At 50.1% G+C, this 14,885-nt stretch overlaps 1 protein-coding gene across 2 annotated transcripts; it reads left to right on the forward strand.

The window, feature by feature from the left end:
- Positions 1-273: 273 nt before the first annotated feature.
- RGCC (regulator of cell cycle) lies at positions 274-12,344 on the forward strand. 2 transcript variants are annotated; one of them, XM_039877197.1, is made up of 5 exons: positions 274-559; positions 1,107-1,292; positions 8,725-8,832; positions 10,581-10,643; positions 11,952-12,344. In XM_039877197.1, exons 1-5 carry the CDS (start codon positions 511-513, stop codon positions 11,957-11,959), a joined length of 414 nt encoding a protein of 137 aa, XP_039733131.1. In that variant the 5' UTR covers positions 274-510; the 3' UTR covers positions 11,960-12,344. The 2 variants fall into 2 exon arrangements, with proteins under 2 accessions (XP_039733131.1, XP_039733130.1); XM_039877196.1 differs by lacking the exon at positions 274-559 and having other exon boundaries at positions 834-1,292.
- The last annotated feature ends 2,541 nt before the right edge of the window (positions 12,345-14,885 follow it).

Here is a 14,885-nt window from a genome sequence, read left to right on the forward strand (position 1 = left end):
CCCGACCGTAAACTCCTCTGGGCTCCAGTGACGCCCAAGACGCTGTCGCGGGTCGCGTTGTCAGGGCGCGCGGGGAAAGCGGCGGGTAAATATTTGGGGCTGTAGCCTGGGCTCCCGCCACTTCTCGTCACTGCGGTTCGGGCGCGTGGCGAGGGCGGTGCCTGGGGGACAGGGGCGTCCCCTGCTCGGCTGCTGGGGCCCACCCGCCGCGGCCCCGCCCCGTCCCGCCTCCGCCCGCAGCTATAAGGCGGTGGGGCCGCGGCGGCGACAGCCGGGAAAGAGCGGGCGCCGACCGTGCTGGACGCCGCGCGGCCGGAGCGCCACTGGGAGACGGCGACAGGCGGAGCCGGAGCACCCCGGCCTCGGCGCGAGCGCCCGCGCGGTCACCCGGGCCAGTGCGGCCACCCGGGCCAGTGCGGCCACCTGGGCTAGCGCGGTCCCCCGGCCAGCACGGTCCTCGGCCAGCACCGCGCAGGACCCTCTGCCACGCGCGCGGCGCCGAGCCCGCCCATGAAGCCGCCCGCCGCGCAGGGGGGCCCCGCGGCTGCCGCGGCCGCCGGTGAGTGGGGGTCCCCGTAAAGCTCTGGCCCTAGAGGCTGGGGGTGCGAAAGAAAGGCGAGGCGGCGTCACCCCTGCCCGCCCCCCACCCTCCCTGACGGGCTCCGCGTCCCGCACGCGCGGCGGGAGATGCGGGCCGACTGTGCGGTGCGCCCGGACCCAGCCTCCGCGCCCCGGGGAGCGGGCGGGGAGCGGGCGGGGAGCGGGTGGGGAGCGGGCGTGCACCCCGGGGAGCGGGCGGGGAGCGGGCGGGGAGCAGGCGAGCGCCCCGGCCCCCGGCGCCGCGTGGGGACCACTCCCGCTGGGCCGACTGGCGGCACCGCCTTCGGCCCACACTTGGCGGGCGGAGGCTCCGCGTCCTGGGTCTGAAGTGGGCTCGATAACAGCCCACGCTCCGAGGGGTCGGGGGTTAGGGTACCCAAAGGGAAGCAGCCGGCCGCGACCACGTGGCTGTCACCTGGCCAGCGCGCGGCCCATGTTAGCTGTGCTCAGGGGTGGTGGCAGCCCCTCCGGGACCCGTCGCCTGAGCCCACGGCCCGTGTCCCCAGCCCCAGCCTTGGACTCGGCGGCCCCCGGGGACCTGACGGACGCGCTGAGCGAGTTCGACGCGGTGCTGGCCGACTTCGCGTCGCCTTTCCGCCAGCGCCACTTCCACTACGAGGAGCACCTGGAGCGCATGAAGCGGCGGAGCAGCGCCAGCGTCAGCGACAGCAGCGGCCTCAGCGACTCCGAGAGTAAGTGCGGCCGCACCCGGGGAGGGGACCGCAGCCCTGGGGACACCCAGGACCCGGCGCTCCGAGGAGCACAGGCGTGGGGGACGCGGTCAGCTGCACTGTAGTGGCTGCGTGTAGAGTCGGATGGGCTCGCTTCATGAACTATATGAACCTCTAACCAACGTACTGTATACTGGAAACTAATAATAAAATAAAATGCAAAAAAAAAAAAAGACCCTAAAGCTTATCGCCCCCTCTAGGACACTGGGAGAGTTGCCTCCAGCGAGGTAGGCTTGTCGGGGCAAGACCCTAGGGCGGCATATTCTTGGGAAGGCTCCAGGGATAAGCGGGTCCACCTGCCGCCTGCAGGTGTCACGTGGCAGGAGCGTGTAAGCTGCTTGCTCTGGCTCAGCCAGACGACTCCTGGGACCTAAGCCACAGTCCCCTCCCCTCCCCTCCCCTCCCCTCCTCTCCCCTCTCAGCAATGACTTTTGAGAGGATATGGAGCAAGTGCCACAGGAATGGGGGTGGGAGGGAACATGGTGGGGGGGGCACAACACCGAAATATTTGTGAAACCAGGAACGGTTTCATAAGCTGCTGTTCTTGGGATTTTTGAAATAACTTCTTGCACTTTCGTTTGGCCCTGAGCTCCCAGACTTGCCACTCCATCGCAGAGGGCTCTTAAAGAACCCTGGCACTGCGGTCAAGTGTTTTAGCAGGAGTCTCTCTCCCTTCCCGCAGGCCATCCGGGGGGCAGACTGGCTTCCACTCCCCACTCAGGCCGGACGGGGAGCCAGAGAGCAGATTGGGCACAGGGATGTTGACTTCCAAGGTCTCTCCCTCCTGAACTATCTCAGAAGAGAGACAGCTTTTTTCCCAGGAACTCAAATGCCCTGTAAGGATTATGGCTTTCTGTTTAGATGTCAAACAGCAAATCTGGTGACTTTTCAGAATTGCATGATTGTTGGTTTTCAAATCGTGGATTGCTTGTTATATTCCCAAGTGAATTTGAAATAATTCTGGGTTACTCTTGAGGCTTCGCTCCCTAGGTGGGTTACAAGCACGAATGTTGCTCCCTTTGCTGCCCTTCACACTGGAGGTAAAAACAATGGCTTTTCCCTGTGATCGTCTTTTTTTGAAATCTGAAGCTCTTCCTTGCCACACCGCAAAGATTCAGTCCCTAGACTTAAACATTGGCCGTCTTCCTGAAAAGGGGTAAAGGACACTTGCCACCCTGTGTAGGGTCTGAGTCAGAAACCTGAATTCCGGCTTGACTATTTTGGGCAGCCCTGCCCAAGGGTTAGATCTAATTGCAGCTTTAAGGTGAAAGGGAATGGAATACCGTGCTGTTAATTTTCCGTTTTGTATTTTTGGATTTTGTTGCTAATGGCCAGACCGCTTATTTTCAATTTCAAAGGGAAGTGTAAAAATTTTTGAACTTTTGTCTCAATATCTGTGGCCAAATTGAAGTCTGTCTTCTGCTAGGGCATAGAGCAAGTGATTCATCAAGGGCAGATTCTCTCCCCCATGGGAAAGAAAGCTGGCACTGCCTGTCCAGTGCTGCTCTATTGCAAAGAGCAGTTCCTTTCTGAACCACAGCCGCATTTGGCTAGACTCCAGTCCCAGCTGGCCCATTCATGGGTGACTGCACCTCCCTCTGGACAGCGTTTCAGATCTGGGGGCTGTTCTCAGGGGGCTCACAGCAAAGACACGCGAGACACATTCTTAATGGTTCTGGGGAGATACTTGGAAAATAGTCTGGAGTTTTTCTTAGGAGATGTGTGTGTGTGCTTTGCTTTCTGCTTTTGTTGTCAACTGTTTAACCTTGAGTTTGGTGGTTAGAGAAGTCATGCAGGGGTGTAAAGAAGGCTCCGACGACATTAGCCTTTTCTATAAACGAGTAGTTTGTCCTCTGCAGACTGATTAGAAATAGTCTTGGCAGAAGCAATGTGTAGCTAAATAGTAATTTCTTAAGGAAGCATAATATGTGTATCTTAATTGCTGCCAAGGATTGAACACAAACATTTGTTATACTCATCTGTCTGTTTAATGCTTCTCTGTGGAAGAGAATGTTTGCGAAAGGTCGATCCTACTGAATTTAGTCCACTAAAAGGGAGACACACCAGGATAATGAAAATAAGAGCAGGTCACTTTTGCCAAGCCCATGCTGCGATTACCATGATTATTTATTTGCTCTTACTGTGAGTGATCTCTTTGCTGTGCTTTAAATGTGTTCCCTCACACGGTCCCTGCCACAGTCCTATAAGGTAGGCACCATTGTCTCCATTTTCCTGATAGATGAGCAGAACCACGTGGGCTCTCTTTAAACCCTTGCTACGTCACCAGGGACGGTTGGCTGGAATGGGAACCAGGTCCCCATTGGACCCAGATCAATGGTGGTTGTTTGAAGGAGTCTCTTCAAGACAGTGGTCATCTGGGCAGGTAGGGGGAGCCTGGGCTGAGCTCTGCCAGGGCCTTGGGCCATGAGTGGGCCTCAGCTTCTCTAGCTGTAAAATTGAAAGGATGCTATTTAAGTGCAGTTAGAAACAGCCTTAAGCTCATGATTGGAAGAAAATATTCACTCTGTTTAATGTTTTTGAGGGACCATCGAAATACATATACCACGCTATATCACACAGATCAGATACATTTGAGCCAGCATCTTGCATGAAAATGAAACACAAAATTCTAAACCAAGGTTCCCTTGGTTTTCACTTAACTTTTATAGCTGTATTGCTCTGAAGATGTACCCACTGCATTCCTGTTTTGAAGAACCCTTCCCTTTCTCACTAAAAAAAAAAAGAAACATAGGTTACTTGCATCTAAAGGAGAAAAATAGACATTTCTTCTTCCGCCCAAAGATACAAGTTACCTGGGTAGGAGAGACGAACAGATATTTCATAAGGAAATACTCCTTCCTGTCCCCACTTTCAGTGAGTCCTCCTGAGCCATGAAGGGGACCAGAGTAACGATGGCAAGATGACTTCTCATCCAAGTGCGGTGGTCAAAGGCTTGTTCCCTTCCGCTACTGGGGTTCTGACAGGTGATCGCAGGCACGGAGAGGGGGTGGCTTTAACTGCAGCAGTAAAAGGGCAGTGTGCTTCCAACTTGATCCTCAGAAGTGCTTCTGGACTGGTAAACAAGCATCTTTGGTTCGAACTTATTTTTAAAAATATATTGTTGTCTCTCAGTATTTCCCAAACTGTAAATGCACATGATGACTTCTCTAATGTGTGTAAGATCTGAAGTCTACTGTGTTTGCCAGGGCTTAGATATCGTAGGGCTATTTTGAGGGATGAGGAACTAGCTTCTTTAGCATGGGCAAGACCTAGAATGTCTGTAAATCTTTGCCTGGGCTATTCCCGCTTGGCCCTGGGACAGGGGACCTTATGGACCCTGAGTGCCAGCATGACAGGTAGCATATCGGCTGATCTGGCACGGGAGCCCCTGAGACCAGAACCTGACCTCGTTCGAGCTTCAGAGTATGAGGACTTAGGCACCCCCAGGTTGCCGGGATGCTGTGGTAGAAATTCCAGGTGGCTGACAGGTCTCAGTCTGGCCACGTGGAGAGGTGTCTAGAGGGGCCCGGTGGTTTTAGAGGGAAGCTGGTAGGACAGCGGTGAAACTGAGGAAGGGCCTCTTTCTTATCCCATCCTGCTTTCGACAAGGCTGTGGGAAGTTAGGTGTTGAGAAGGAGATGCGCCCCTCCCGCCTTCCCCCGGCAAAGGGGAACCAGGTCCAAGCTTCTCTTTCTCAGTTAATTACTATAGTTTGCCTGCTTCAACGTGTGGGATTGTTCTATATTTGCAGGCGCTCTGGGCAAGGTTCTCTGCCTGTGGTTGTACTTCCCTCTGGACTAGCATGTCGCTGCTAACCCTCAATTGGCGCCCTCCCCGCCCCCAAACTAAAAAGGCACGTCTGCCTTTTAACCAGGCCTCTCTGTTTTGCAGCTGAGTTTCCCAAGCTCTGTTGGTGCTCTCAAGTTGGATGTCTGTGTATTTAATCAGAGGCTTACGTTGCCTCTGATGGTGTCTTAGAGATCCCGGTCCCCGAATTTGAGGTTCTTGGCTTCAGAGCTCTAAGTCGACTTGCCAAGACGTTTCCAATGGGGCTTCGAGTTGCTCGTGAGATGGGCTTCAGAGCTGATTGAAGTACACATGAGGCCTTAAAATATCTACTCCTACCACCTGCCAAGACTCCCGAGGTCACTGTTATGTGTCTCTCGAGCCCCTATTAATAATAACAGCACCTGATATTGGGGCGGGGCGGTAATACATTAATATGCTATCAGCCAGGGACACATTGCTGTCATTTTCTCAGACTAACTGGCTGTTATTTTGCAAGGAATAGAGTTCCAGGGGAGTGAAAAGAACAGGAAGTCAGGCTTCGCTTTGCTTACCTTTTAATTCACCACGTCTCTCGTGAGATCCTGGTCACTGCGCTGCTTGAACAAAGTCTGTGGAATGAAATTTTATTTGATAAAGGGCAAGGAGAGGTCTGGGGCTTGGGGTGCCTCTTTGTCAGTGGCTTGTTCTTAAAAGGTTTGTTCTAGGTGCCTCTGTGGATACTTCTCTTAAGAAATTCAGCTACTATCTGAAGAGGAGGAAGGCTGGGCCCAGAACTTTGATTCTTACTCTCTGTGGTGACCCTTGCCCTCCTGGGCACTCCATCCTCCATTCTGCCAGGAACTTTAGAATAAAATTATGAAATTCATAGGTGTCAGACACGGAGTGCCTAAGTTGTTATTCTCCTAAGGCTCAGAGGTGAAGTGACTTGCACAGGGTCACACAGCTTTCACATGGCCCCTTATCCCACACATCTTTATGGTGGCAGCTTCCGCTGGGCCCAGAGTACCTCTGGGGCTCTTGAGGTTGTCCTTGTCATCTTTTCCATGAATGATATGTGCAGAATATAACCACGGGGTGGGACCAAACTGTGAGCAGATTCGGTTTGAGGATGCTCGGGGTTCATTTCCTTTTGATGGTTCAATGTTTTGGAGCCTGGAGTCAAGTCCGGCCCAGACTGTACACAGAAACTCACAGAAAGAGGTGTCAAGGTGTCGCAAGGAGCCGGAATGTGAGCGAGTGTGTGTGTGTGTGTGTGTCATGTGTGTGTGTGTGTGTGTGTGCATGTGTGCATGTCCCCCTCCCAACAATGAGTGTGCATGGACGCACCATCGCGAGAGAGTTGGCGTAGGGTAGAGATGAAGGCCAAGTCAGGGCGAGGGCCTGTGCTGCAGGGCGGGGTGCAGTAGGCGTGGAGAAACTGGCTCTCAAGGCCACTTGTCCTGGGAGATAGAGACCAGAGGTGTGCCCACTGAGACCTGGGCCAACGAATCTCTGGGCCAGATACAGGGCTGATGCTCTTGGGTGTCCTTCAGAGCCAGAAATAATGTGCCAAAGGCCTTGTTCTCCTTCCTTCTAGCTCAGGAATCTGGGCACGAGGCCTGGCTCCCGGGGTGCTCTGTGGTTTTCCTGCCTCTAAGTCTTACCTCATCTTTCCCCCACAAATTGGTGGCAATCCTCCTGCCTGTTGCGTGGTGACAAATGGTAATGCTCTGCTGTCTGGGGGAAAAGGCTTTCCCTTGAGAAGACCCAGATGGCTCTAGAGGTGGGCTCAGCGGACAAGGCAAGCAGAGGGAATGTCCCAAGTCACGTTCCATTGAATACAAGCGTCCTGAGAAATATTTACAGGGGTGCCACAGAAAAAGTGTCCCATGGTCATGTAACTTGGGCTGTAGGGCTAAAGTGGTTTCTTCATCACAAACTTCTCAGGGACGTTAAAGCAGGAACACACAGTAGAGGTGCTCAGTGTTTTCCAGATTTAGTTGATTGCACACTGCTTCTTTTCAAAGGACCAGTATTCCGAGGAGCGTATTTGGGGAGGAACGTGAGAGGTTCAGCGTTTTGGATCAGTAGGTGTTCAGCGTCAAAGTCCTGAAAAATGACGTGGTCCTTTTAGGTGACCTTGGCTGGACCTTCGAAGGAAGAAAACATTGTGAGAGTTGGGTGTGTTTGGAAAAGTGGACAGGTTGGGTGGACAGGTAGGCCACGAAGACGAGATGGCTCTGGGGCCACCTGGCAGAGGAGGGTGGGAAGAAAAGGAGCCAGGTGAGGTGCCTGAGGGCTTGTAACACCTTTTCGGGATGAAGATAAATTTTCTTGGGACCAAAACCCTCTTTTGATTCTGAAATCCCTTTTGATTCTGGGCATATTTTTTGTAACTTAGTCCTTCCTGTTCAGTTTGAGTTAAGGGGACCAGAGAAGGATGTTTTTGCCTCTTCCTGAGCTGGAGATAATTGGATTCAGGGAGCGATTCTCCAGCAGGAGGGGGCCTGGCCAGGCCACCCTGATTCAGCTGCCCTCTCTCACCTGACAAGCCTTTCCCGAGCTCATCTCTGTGACAACTGTGGCTGGCTTTGTGTTTTGTTTTAACCAGGAAGACTGTTCCCTTGTGACCTCAGCGGCCACATCCTGCTTCCGTTGCCTGCTCTGCCTCGGAGCCCTCTGAGTTGGTGCGGCTCAGCCAGCAGGTCCTTTCCGTGACACAGGCACATGGCTGGGGCGGCTGGGGGTTGGTTGTGCCCCGCCCACCACCACCCCGGCCCGCCTCTTGACAAGACTTAGAGAAACAGAATCTCAGTACTTCAGAGCTGGAGGTGACTTTAAGCTTATTTAGACCACCTTCCATTTTATTGATGGGCGAGCTGAGGCCCAGAGATACTGTCTTGCTCGAGAGTACCCAAATACTTGGTAGCTGAGCTGCTTCCCTCAAGCTCCCATGCAGTCCTGCCTCTGGTACCTTGCCTTGCTGTTGGTGTGCTCTGTGAGGGTATGACAATAGAGAGAGCCATGAAATCACTTGGACTGTCTGAAATAGACAAGCCCCAGGAGAAGAAACCTTCATCTCTGACCCTCTAGCTCATGCTCCGAGTGCAAGCTCTCAGGAAAACTGACGAAGATGCTTGAACAGGCAGGGAGGGTTATTAAGTCATAAGATCTCACCTGTGTTTGTCTGGTAGGGGGTTCAGAGGGCAAAAAAGACATTTCTTAGGCAAGAGGATTTCTCGTCTAAGCTCCCAAGCCACCCCCACCCCATCAGCCAAGCGCTGGCTTGGCCGTTGGTCAGCCCTGGGCGGTGGGCTCCTGGGTGCTGCAGAGGAGGAGGGTCTGCTGGTGGTGACCCCGTCACACCCGCCTTTTTCAGGGAGCAAGGGCCTTTGGTGTGTGTGCCCGACCGGAGACACACACTCACACACACTCACGGGCACACTCTCCTGCCTAAATCATTTTGGGGCGTAAATATAAAATCTGGATATCAACTTTTTTTTTTTTTTTTTTTTAAACTTTATAGATTTATACCTTTTGCTCCTTTCGGAGACCAACTGTTGGTTATCAACAGACTGTAGACTGAAAACCATTCCTCACGAGTTCACGTTTTCTTTGCTGAAAGGTGCGGACTCGCTGTCCAGGGAGAGCTTCAGCTTCAGTGATGAAAAACTGAATTCTCCAACAGCTGCCCCCTCGGCTCTGCCCACCGGGCCTGTCGCTCCGCGGAAAGGTGAGTCCGTCAGTCGGGGCGGAGCTTTGTTGCTGCCTTAGTCCCTCCTTCCTGGCCTCTGCTCTATTTCCCCATCGGCCCTCGGCAATCTTTCCCAAACGTGCAGAGCAGACAGGTAAGACCAATGTCTTAGCACAGTCCCGTGTGAAGTGGGATTTCTCAGGATTTCGATCAGAGTGAGGATGACATCAGAAAATTGGGGCGGGGGACAGGAAACTAAATTCACAGGGACAAAGAAAGCTCGTGGGCTCTGGGGCTCTGCTTTCTCTCCTCTGGCACGGTGGTCGGCACCGTGCCAGATGACAGGGCTCTCTCCAAGACCGGCTGGTTCTAGAATGTAAAACTCAGCAGTTAGGCTTTGCAGAAAGCTGGATTCTTTTTAACGCGTTAACTCTTTAACCAATGCTTGCAGATTACCGATTTAGCGATTAAATGGGGTCGTCATTATGAGACAAGCAGCGATCGAACGTGATTCGAAATAGCAGCCCCAGCCCATCCCTACTATGATATTAATCGACCTAAAATGTTTTTAAAGATGCGTAAGCAGTTTCTCATTTTTTGGAACTAGAAAGTGTCTCCAGCTAGAGAGCTGAATGTTCTTATTATTGTAAACAAGTGCCCTTTTGAAAACAAAAGGTTTTTTTTTCCCCCTTAAGAAACATACTTGCTGAAAATAGTTGCAGACTGTAAAAATGGAACATAGTTAAAAAAGAAATATGAAGAGTCATTCACTTTTCTCTCTCTGGCACTAAGACTGAATTTCCCTCTCTTTCAAAAGAGACCTTTTAAAATTCTCCTCCCAACATAGCAATGTAAGCAGCCACTGGGGACTCTGCCATTGTCCCTCTGTAACGGGCCCGTTGGATTCAGAGAGACAGAGCAGTCCAGAAAGAGGCTTAAAACATGCCCAGATCTGCTACCTGATCCTCAGAGGTAGGCATTAAAGGGAAGAGGCTCTAGCTGGCAAGTTGACTTTAAACGCTAAGAACAATGAGCCATTTGTAGCCAGCAGGGGTTCATTAATACAAATATCCAGTAGTGCCTTTCAGAGAAGGCACAAATGATGAGTTCTACAGAAAAAAAGTAAGATATACCCAGGATGCAGAGGGAACAAAATCAGGATAAGGACACGTTAGTTACCTCGTGATGTCGCTTAGAGGGGCTGAGAGGAGCCTCAGGTCACCTCCCCTGCACCACTTTGACAAGGACCAGTGGCTCCTGTTCATTTCATACCGGGGGACTCTGAGGGCCGAAGGATCGTGCTGAGGTGAAAGCACTAACAAGAAAAGGTCAGGGAGAAGTGAGGCAGGAATGACAGGAGCTGGGTGTCCACGCGCAGGGCCGCGGGGCCACACCTCAAATCCTGCAGTCAGAAAACCGAAACTGTTAATCTTACTGCCTTGTCCCTCACACCCCGCTCCCTCCTCCCCAAACCTGTAAGGCTCCGAAGGGAGATTTAGGTTGTTGGGGTGGGGGTGTAGGAGGGTGGGGGTGGGGTGAGTGGTGGGGGCAAATGACAAACTGGAAAAACAAGAAAGAAACACCTAGGCCGATCTTCAGAATCAGTGTTGGAGTCGACCGTAAGTAAACGTCAGAGCAGACGCTTAGGGTTGCCACAAGATCCTTTTCACTAACGTCTCTGAGACAGAGAGATGCAAAGCGGTCACAAATTCTGGAAAAACGTGGGAGTAGTCAGCTGTCTTTGACATGGGGAGATTGAACTCCGACTCTTGTTTCTTTTTTTTCAGCCAAACTAGGAGACACGAAAGAGCTTGAGGATTTTATTGCTGATCTGGACAGAACCTTAGCAAGTGAGTACATGCCTGGTATCAAAAAAAAAAGCAAACAGAAAACTAACCGACACCTCTGATAAAGTGCTGTAATGTTTACCAACTTGTCCGGGGGCAGGAAATTACATCCTAATGTCTCTTTAGGTTCCCGAGCAGGACCCTAGTGGCTCAGAAGGAAATTCCGAGGATAAGCTTGCTTTAAAGTAGACCGTGTGCCTTCCCAAATCGGGGAGCAGACCGCTAGCAAACAACGAACGGCGTTTTGTCTGAGAAGTGGAGAGGAAGCGGGCACAGTTGTTCAGAGCGAGGCCGGAGCTGGGCCACCCCGATGTCCTGCCAGGCCTTTCGGAGAAGTGGGCTGGGGGACCACACGAGCTTAAAGCTGACACGCCGGAGGGTTCCATCCCATGGGCCGGGGACGTTTTCCCAGGTTGGATCCGAGGGGCTTGGTGAGGTCCCACTTCTCTAGGGTTGGGTCCCCAAAGAGAAAATTGTCTTGGGGACACCTTGCTACCAAAGACCCACGCCAGGTACGGAAAGACCTAGATTACATAAGCGAGACCTTCTCTCCCATTTGGCTATCACACTAATGACACCTGGTTTTGTGTGACCGGACGTGTTAGGAGCTGGAGATAATCTCATCGTAATTGCATTGGGGGTGGAGGTCTGGCAGAAGGGACCCTGACACTCAGTCTACACTCTCTGTTTCACAAGGACAGGGTTGCAGGGGTCAGAAGGACTGGCTAGAGCTTCCGAGGTAACAGTTTCAGCAGCCCTGCTCTTGGGGGGCCTGGTTCAGTCACAGAGCGGGCGTGGAGAACTTGGCCCTGACCCCTTATATTTTGAGTGACAGAGTTGATTTAGTTGATGTTCCATAATATTTTATGCTGTACTCTGCTAAATAGCTGGGTAAAATCTGAAAAATTGGATCCAAAGCCGGTGATTAAAAAAAAAGAAGAAAAAGCAACTGTTATTATCACTGTTTCAGACAAACTTCAGTGTTAGGGGGAGTCCTCGTGTGTGCTCTCCCTGAGGGTCTGATTGCCCACTTTCTTACCTGCCGCTCCAGCCCACATCAGAAGACCAAAGCCTGCTTTGACAGATTGTTGCAATCACCACACAATTGCTATTAGACCCATATAACAAGCCTGTCTACTTCATGTAAAGTGCAGCTGGTTGCCCTGTCACTCCAGTTAATCAGACGTGCGTTATGTGGGTGACCTGCCATGAACTTTGTTGCTTTGATGCCTGTCTGAGACGGTGTGATCCGGCTAAGCACAAGGATTGTAAACTTTTGCGAGTGGATAACCTTATCTATCCTATTTACAGGTATGTAAAAAAGAAAAAGGTTCTGGGTCCTTTCATCCTAAAAGAGAAGCTGCAGCAAGCTCGAGGACCTGGTAAAATCAGCTACAGAATCTGCTGCCCCAGGGGACAGAGATGAGCCCTCACCTACCAGCAGGCTGTTCTCAGACTCGTCCTCAAGCCAGCACGGGCTCATCTCTGGGCAATTTCGACAGTGAAACTGACTTCGTTCACCTGCTTGCAGCACATTAGAACAGACCACCTGTGCTAATATGGTATTTTCACTTCCAATCCAGCTTTCCTGTAATTTAAAGTGCTTTTATAAAAATATTTGTAATTAATTATATATAGTTGGAAACAGTGATATGCTTTTCCCATTATAATATATTTTTGTATGCAAATAAAATTTGAACTGGAGTCTGTCTGCGTTTTGTAAGTTTCCTTTATCCCCCCCTCTATTTCAACATATTTCCGTTCAAATAATATTCCAGTGGGAATAACGTGCCTCGACTTCTATCAAGATCTTTGGTTGTCGCCAAATTGTACTAGAAAATAGGATGGTGAACTTAAAGTGAACCTGAACTTCGAAGCGTGTTTGGCGCTCTAGGCAGAAACGGTCACCTGTGGTTAATGGGAAATTTTGACTTGAGGACTGTGGTTTTGATGGAAGTTGGGTTTCTCTTCTATCTCTGTTCTCCTCGTATTTTAGCACCGTTTTACGTGCCAAAGGTTCTTCCCTTCGATTAAGGGAAAGACCAGTTTTACCCCAAATCTAGGACTTACATAGGAGGGAAACTTGAGACAGCTGGAAGACTTGAAAATGATGGTGCTCTTATGAGATCCGTGTACTAGGATAGTCTAGTCGCATTGGCCTTGATGCTAATGTTCGGGCGGCTTCAGTGGAGCCGGGGGGTCCAGGTGCAAGGTCTCCCGCAGGGTAGGCTTTGCGGGTAAAAGCTAACGCCCACCCCCAACCCCCACCTGCCTTTCGTGGAGGGTGGAGAGAGGCATAAAAACAGGAAAGTTCATCATTTTCTTCTATGACTTTCTACTTAAAACTTCGAAGATAACCAGGCACTAATTTGATAATCAGATCAAGTTATTTAAAAATTCTAATTTTCGTGTTCTTATAGGACACAAATTTATCTTATTTTTATTTTTTCTTAATCCTAACAACTTATTTTTTCCAGCTTTATTAAGATGTAATTGACATATAGCATTGCGTAAGTTTGTTTATTTATTTACTTTTTATTATGGAGACATTAACTAAATCCAGTAAGTTTCAGGTGTACAGTTTAGCAGTAAAGCATATATATATTGCATTGTGTATTCACCGCCCTTAGATTTCTTTCTGTCACCACATATTTGACCCCTTTTACCCCGTCTACCTCCCCGCTCCCCTCTGGTAACCACTAGTCTATTGTCCATGTCCATGAGTCTCTGTTTGTTTGTTCTGTTTGGTTTTTGCTTTTAGGTTTATATCCCACATATAAGTGATATCATGTGGTTTTCAACTTTTTCTATTTGGCTTATTTTGCTTAGCATGATTATCTCAAGGTCCATCCATGTTGTCGCAAATGGCAGTATTTCATCTCTTCTTATGGCTGAGTAATATTCCATTGTATATATGTACCACAGCTTCTTTAGCCAATCATCTTTCGTAGGACATTTCGGTTGCTTCCATGTCCTGGCCACCATGAATAATGCTGCTGTGAACATCGGTGTGTAAATATCTTTTCAGATATGGATTTTCAAGTCTTTGGGGTAAATACCCAGTAGAGGGATTGCTGGATCATATGGTAGATCAATTCTTAGTTTTTTGAGGAACCTCCATACTGTTTTCCATAGTGACTGTACCAATTTGCAGTCCCACCAGCAGTGTATGAGGGTTCCTTTTTCTCCACATCCTCTCCAACTTTTGTTATTACTTAGGACACAAATTTAAAACATGACTATTTGTAATTTTATTTATATCTTTAAAAGCTAACTACTATATTTGATCTGATTTTTAGGACATTGGGAAACTAAACTACCTTTTACTTAAATTTTTCCTTTTCTCTAAGTTTCTGGGAAAACTTTTTGGGTTGAACCCAAATCTCTTTATTTCTTTATTGAGTTATAATTCACATACCTTAACAATCACCCTTTTAAGGTGTATAACTCAGTGGTTTTTAGTATACTCACAGAATTGTGCAACCATCACCACTCTCTAATCTCTGTCTCTATGAATTTGTCTACTCTGGATATTTTGTATAAGAAGAATCATGCAACATGTGGCTTTTTGTGTCTGGCTCGGTTAAGATTTGATAGTGCTGTTATTAAAAAAAGACAAAGAGGATGGGTTTTGGGGGACAAGCAGTCATCTCTGCCAGAGAATCCTGAGGCACCTCACCTCCAGGACCCAGGTGCCAACAGCCCGGCCCGTGTACACTGCTGGATTGTTATGTGGATTATTACGTCAGCTGCTGAGCTTTTCTGGAACAGAACGAGACCAGCTATTGGGCATGCAGGGCTAGTAGGATGTGAAGAGTACATTTTTGAGTTTGGAAATGTTCTGTTCTAACTTCTGAGAGGAAAAGCTAAATCAAAACAGAACAAAAAACATGACAAACACCCAAAGTGAGAGAATCAAGTGCCAGCCCAAATATTGAGCCCCCAGCCAGTCTCTGGAACGGGACAGAGAAGCTAACACACACCTCTTCTCGGAGCTTTGTGAGAGAGGCAGGCTGCATCGCACATCTGCCCCAGGTGCGAGAAGGCTCACCTGAGCTGAGGTGGGCGGTCACTGGCCATTGGTTGAGGGCGGGGAAGCTCAGCTGCTTCCCCATAGAAATATCCCTCTGGGAATGGGGTGGAGAGAAGGAGGGACGGTGTGGGCTTTCGAACGAGACCAGCTCTGCCACTCTATCGGGTGACAGCTCGTGTTCATCCTCCTCTCAGAGGCTCTGTTTCCTCATT

This window comes from Pteropus medius, unplaced genomic scaffold (assembly GCF_902729225.1).
Source record: "Pteropus medius unplaced genomic scaffold, Ma_sr-lr_union100, whole genome shotgun sequence".
NCBI lineage: Eukaryota > Metazoa > Chordata > Mammalia > Chiroptera > Pteropodidae > Pteropus > Pteropus medius.